Here is a 6,000-nt window from a genome sequence, read left to right as displayed (position 1 = left end):
CTGCCACTTTTTTATGTAAGTAAGTGACTTCACTAATATAGTACTTTAACTTAGAATACAAAACAGGTTAAGAGACAAGAACACAAAGTTCTTTGTGAAAGGAATGTTTCTCTCTGCCCAATTGATTTTGAGATTTACCATTAACCAACATTGCCCTCCCTGCAACTCAAAAGTTAATTTTCATTAAAATTTAAAAGCTCTGGAGGAGGCAGCAAGTGCAGTAATAAAGGGGTAAGGTGAATTGTTACATTAATTTTATTTCTGTGCCTATAAAACTGAGAAAAGAAGGTCTGTGTACAAATATCACAAAACAACATCAATCATTGAATCAATGTGGTTCTTCAATGCGCACTGGAACAAGAAGAAAATTTTGTTGGTGTAAAATTCTGGCATAAATATATTAAAGCTGACAAAAAAAATCAGGGCAAGCTACATCACTTCCTCATACAAAAAAATGTACAAAACATTAGCTTCTAACTAGATAAACATAATACTTGTCTTCACAGTTTGACATCAAGTAACTGTGTGTCTTGAAGTATCGAATTGGAGGGTGATAAAAAAAACAGCTTGTGACACATCAGCTGTCTCAGGTGACTTCGGTCATGGAGGCAGAGTGATTCTGTAAAGACAAGCAGGTGTAATCTCAGAGTCGGGCTGATTGACTCGTGCACACTCACTCTTCCCTGGCTGTGCCCTTGCTCTCGTCTCCTGACTTCATACAGGCTGTTCCCTCTCCCTGAAATGCTTTTCCAGGGCCTCACAAATTATCACTGTTTCTATTAAATCTTCCCTGATTTTTCAACCAAAAATAAAATAATTTCTGCACCTAAACTTGGTCTCTATAAAGTTGCCTTGTATCATACTTAATCATATTTTAATAGAAACATTTAAGGATCTCAAAGTAACTTCAGCTGCATTCCACATTTTTAATGTGGTGTTTTAATATCAAACGGTTCTGAGTTTTGAAAATTTTCTGTATGATTTATTCTTTGAGTCATGAGCTATAAAGAAATGAGTTTAATATTTTCAAATGTACAGGGTTGTTTTAGGTATAGATATCTATTTTTTTCCTAAAGAATGTAACCTGCGTGATATTGATCCTTTGCAATTTCTTGAGACTTTTATCTGATTTATTTTCATAATGTTTCATATGTTTTGAGGATTGTATGTAATGCACATTAGATCTTACTAATCATCTATATTTTCACTATATTTTATTTGCTTTTTAATTAGAGAGAAATGTGTTACAATCCATACTATGATTGCAGCTTTGTCCCCTTTTCCTCGTAATTCTATCGATTTGAGCATTTATGGCTTGTTTATATAACCCCTACCTGTTGTTTACATAACTTCTATATACAGATCCCAACGTTTCCTCTTTTGTTTGAACTTAAACCCCCCAGTCCATGGGGTTGGGAAAGGACTTAGGAAACTGTGGCTTTAGATCTGATTATTATTGGTTTCTTGATTCCTATTTATGTTTAAAATACTAGAGACTCACATATTCTTGAGAGCTCGACTACAAATTTTAGAAACTAAGTATTTTGTTTTTCAATGTACTTTTTATCTGTCATGTTTGTGAAAACTAGAGCTTGATGCATTTCTTGCCATAATGTGAAAAATGACTTTTCCTTTATGTCTTCACTTTTATAATATGCCTCCTTTTTGAAAAAAAAATGTTGGGTCAATGCTTTGTTAATTTACATGTTTATAAGATTCCATTTCAGAGTAAGCAGTAAAGATAAAGTAATTCAATAGGCTAGGATAACTAAATGGGTGACTTTGGGCAGACTTCTTTAACTTTCCAAGTCTTGTCTTCTATTTATGATATGTCTACAATACCACTAGTTTCAAATCAAGGGGGCCCTTAGAATTCCTCTGGGAATATTTTCTGAACTATAAATATTCTTTTACCTCATGATTGTTGGATTAGAACCTCCTGGGGTAAGGTTCTAGGCACCTGGGTCTCAGCACCCATTAGATTCTTTTTCTGCTAAAGAAAAAAAGGTCTCCCCTTCTTCCCAAATGTGGAGACATTGAGAGACTTTACACCACACCCAGAGTGAGTTCATACAATTGTTTCATTTCTAACTTCCTTTTGTTAATATAAACTGTGTTTGACAAGTGCACAGTTGCTCAACACCGAGGGCGTGGAGAAGCAGAGCACAGCTCCAAGCTGGTCTCCTTAGGGTCACAATGACCCTGTGGGATCCTAGAACAGGGTGTCTATGGGATTACAAGAACTCTACAGGACCACAAAATTATGCTTTGGAAACCTGACCATTTTTGTTTTGTTTGGATTCTATAATTACTTACTTTTTGGTTTTTATTTAGTACTTGGGAAAGATTTTAGAAAATGAACCCTGTCTTAATCAACTATGCTAAAGGAATCACGGAAGACAAATATTCAAATTTGAGTTGATTTTCAGAAAGGAATAAAAAGCACTGTAACTCCATGTGGTAAAAGAGAAAGGTGTCTCAGGAGGAAGGAAAGGAGGGTGACCAGGTCCCCTCTCCAGCCAGTCTTCTCCTTGAGGTCTTTTTTTTTTAAACATTTATTCATTTTTGAGAGAGTCAGAGCATGAGCAGGGAAGGGGCAGAAAAAGAGGGAGACACAGAATCTGAAACAGGCTCCAGGCTCTGAGCTGTCAGCACAGAGCCCGACGCGGGGCTCGAACTCACAAACTGCGAGATCCTGACCTGAGTCGAAGTCGGACACTCAGCCGACTGAGACACCCAGGCGCCCCAACTCCTTGAGGTCTTTTGAACAGTGGGATAGATTTCGCACGTATGAATGCATGCTCTGAAGAGAAGTTCCTATTTTCTCTCAGATTCCAAAAGATCTTCTCCCTGGGAAGATGGTTCTATCCCAGATATTACAAAGGAGTCAGCTTCTAATAGCAACCACAGCTGTTGGAGTTGACTAGGGAGTCCTTGCCCACAGGAGAAACCACAGGGCAGATTTCTTTTGGAAGAACTGTAGCTCAGTTCAAATACAGTATCCCTTACTGCATGTTTCCATTTAATGCTAAATTGCAGACTTCAGAATGGAATTTCTCTTGAATGAAATGCCAGGCCCTATGGTATAGTACAGCAGGTGGGGCCTTTGGAATTAGATGGGTCTGTTTTAATTTTAACTGGGTGACCTTGGGCATGTTTCTTAAAATCTTTGTATTTTACTTAACTTACCTACAAAATGGAATTTATAACAATTGTAGGATTATTGGGAGGACTGAATGTGATGGCTTGCAATAAATGCTAATTTTCTTTTCTTGACTCAACAAGTAAAGGGTATAATCATCCTAACTGCCCACATGAAAACATTTTAAATAAAGGTGGATGTTTTGTTACTTGAGTCTTCTATAGTTGGTGTGGAAGGCATCACTTGAGAAGTCAACTTTCTAACCAGCGTCCTGTAGCTTCTCTTTCTCTTTGACTAGCCTGCAGAAGTCCTGTTCACTGTTTCTTATTAATTTCTGTCTTCTGTGGGGGTTCAGATAGTGACTATTGTCTGATTTTTGGTTCTTGCTTTTGTCTAAAGTCTCTAGTTCAGGTTTTGTTTCTGGCTTGCCTCTGCCCCTGTCAAACATTCATTTCATGCCTCATGAATGCCAGGAAATATGGAGAGTAAATAAGATATGGTTCATAGGGTTCAGATCCTCAAGGTCTCCAAGCTCTTGGCAGAGGCAGATATGAAGGGGCATTATTGGCATTAATTGTGCAGGACAATCACACAAGGGTCCATGAGGTCCTTAGGCCCAAGCCTGTTATTCAGAAATGGCCTCGTTGTATCCAGATGGAACGATACACATGGAAACAAAGATACATGGGCAGATTGAAGGAAGTTCAACTGCTGCTCGTAGTGATTCATAATATATAAAGATAATCTTTCATTCTATCTTGTGGAAGAGCAGATTTTGAAATTCTGTTTGGCACTTCATATTTCAATGTAAGTGGAATCCCCCCAAATACGACCTAGATGTCTCTCTGACCTCTGTGGTCACTATCAATGGTCCTGAGGGAGAAGAGAGAGAGAAGTCTGGAGAAGGCTTCCAACAGAGGGTAGTGCTTGAGTGGTGTTTGGCAGAAGGATGGGGTCCAAAGTTGATGTACTGAAATTGGGACATTTAAGGCAAAGTAGAGAGCATTTAAAAGAACACAGAGACTCCCATGTTTGTGGAACTCAGTAGGTATTTGTTTGCTTTTAAAACTCACCTTTGTCTTCAGTTGCTTCACCTCAAAAGTAGAGGAAACCAATCTGATCTTATCAGGTACAGAAACATAATTAGATAGGGAAGACCAGAGAAAGTCTATCTCACCATTTCATTACAAGGGATCATGATTTAGCTCCTTTATCACTCAACCTGCATCGATAGGCTGTATATAAATAAACCAGCAATAGATTTTTTAGTATGTTACTTCTTTTTTTTTTTTTTTACATTTATTTATTTTTGAGAAACAGAGTGAGACAAAGCGTGAGCGGGAGAGGGGCAGAGAGAGAGAAGGAGACACAGAATCTGAAGCAGGCTCTAGGCTCTGAGCAAGCGGTCAGCACAGAGCCTGATGCAGGGCTCGAACCCACAAGCTGTGAGATCATGACCTGAGCCGAAGTCGACGCTCAACTGACTGAGCCGCTCAGGTGCCCCCTTAGTATGTTACTTCCTAATTAAATCAAGTCAAAACGTTCACCTTAATACAGGTTGGGGGAAAAATAAAATACTCGGCTCTGGGTTTAATGGAGAGCCCTAGTTTTCCCAAGATGGAAATAGCTTTAGTGTTTTGTTTTTCTTGTTAGTAAAATTAGAAAGTCTTCACTAAATGTGAAAAGAAATAGGAGAGTTCATCTCAGATACTGGATAGTTAATAATCTTTAATAAGGGAAAATATTATTTTATACTATATTGATAATTCCAGTGGGAAGTGATTTGCTTTTCCCTTGTACTATCTATGAAAATGGTTTTGTAAGGATATAAACATAAACACGATTTCAAGATGAATAGATTATTACAGGAAAACATCTTAGTGGGACTCAGCCTGGCCTGACAGAACGCTGTTTTGTTATTGGTTATCTCCTTCTCTGCTTAGAGAACTACTCATCTCAGCTCTCCTGCTTGCTAGCTACGTGGCCTCAGGCAAATTCGGTGAACATCGCTATCTTCATATTCCTATTAAATTTTTTTAACATTTATTTTTGAAGGAGAGAGAGAGACAGAGACAGAGACAGAGAGAGAGACAGAGTGCGAGCAGGGGAAGGGGCAGAGAGAGAGTGAGGGGGACACGGAATCCGAAGCAGGCTCCAAGCTCTGAGCTGTCAGCACAGAGCCCAAAGTGGGGCTTGAACCCATGAACCGTGAGATCATGACCTGAGCTGAAGTTGGACGCTTGACTGACTGAGCCCACCAGGCATGCCCATATTCCTATGTTTTAATCTGTGCAGTGGGACTTTCCTATCGATTCAATAGGTTTTTGTTCAAATAAGAATGTAGTTGTAAAGCACCTAGCAACTGTCCCAGGCAAAAACAAGTGTTTGATACTATCTCTCGAGGCTGCTTTCACTTGGCGAATCTTCTGCATGGCATTTCCTGTCTTCTCAGACAGAATACACTTCTTTTTCTTCATTTGGATTCACAAAGCACCTTGGGAACCTCTGATTCAGTATGCCATATTATGACTACTCACTTATATCCACCTTCCTGATTATCTGTGAGTTCTTCGAGGACAAGGACTGTGCAGCTAATCATTTTCTGTATCTCTGACATGAACCAAGGCCCTGATGTAAATGAGTATGGTTGCATTAAAATTTTTTGATTGTGGTCATCAAAATAGATGCAAAAGGACACTTAGTAACCTTTTTAATGTTTGTTTGGTTTTTTAAATGTGCTTCCAGCTTACATCTATTGCTGAATGTAACAAAACCTTTCTCTTTCTAAATATTGTCCTAGTCATTAAACCAGATTGGCCTCCCACATAATTGGTCCAAATTTCATAAATGTGGTATTA

General features: G+C 38.6%; 1 protein-coding gene across 3 annotated transcripts in view; it reads right to left on the bottom strand.

Moving 5' to 3' along the window:
• Positions 1–239: 239 nt before the first annotated feature.
• Positions 240–6,000, bottom strand: part of PLPPR1 (phospholipid phosphatase related 1) — a 277,641-nt gene continuing 271,880 nt past the window's right edge. For all 3 annotated transcript variants that reach the window (XM_043566946.1, XM_043566947.1, XM_043566948.1), the window contains one exon: positions 240–619. In XM_043566946.1, the coding sequence (XP_043422881.1) occupies positions 587–619 (33 nt within the window). In that variant the 3' untranslated portion in view covers positions 240–586. The remainder of the gene's footprint in view (positions 620–6,000) is intronic.

Source organism: Prionailurus bengalensis, chromosome D4, assembly GCF_016509475.1.
Source record: "Prionailurus bengalensis isolate Pbe53 chromosome D4, Fcat_Pben_1.1_paternal_pri, whole genome shotgun sequence".
NCBI classification, from domain to species: Eukaryota; Metazoa; Chordata; class Mammalia; order Carnivora; family Felidae; genus Prionailurus; species Prionailurus bengalensis.
Note: the sequence above shows the minus strand (reverse complement) of the source record. Positions and strands in the feature narration are given on the sequence as shown.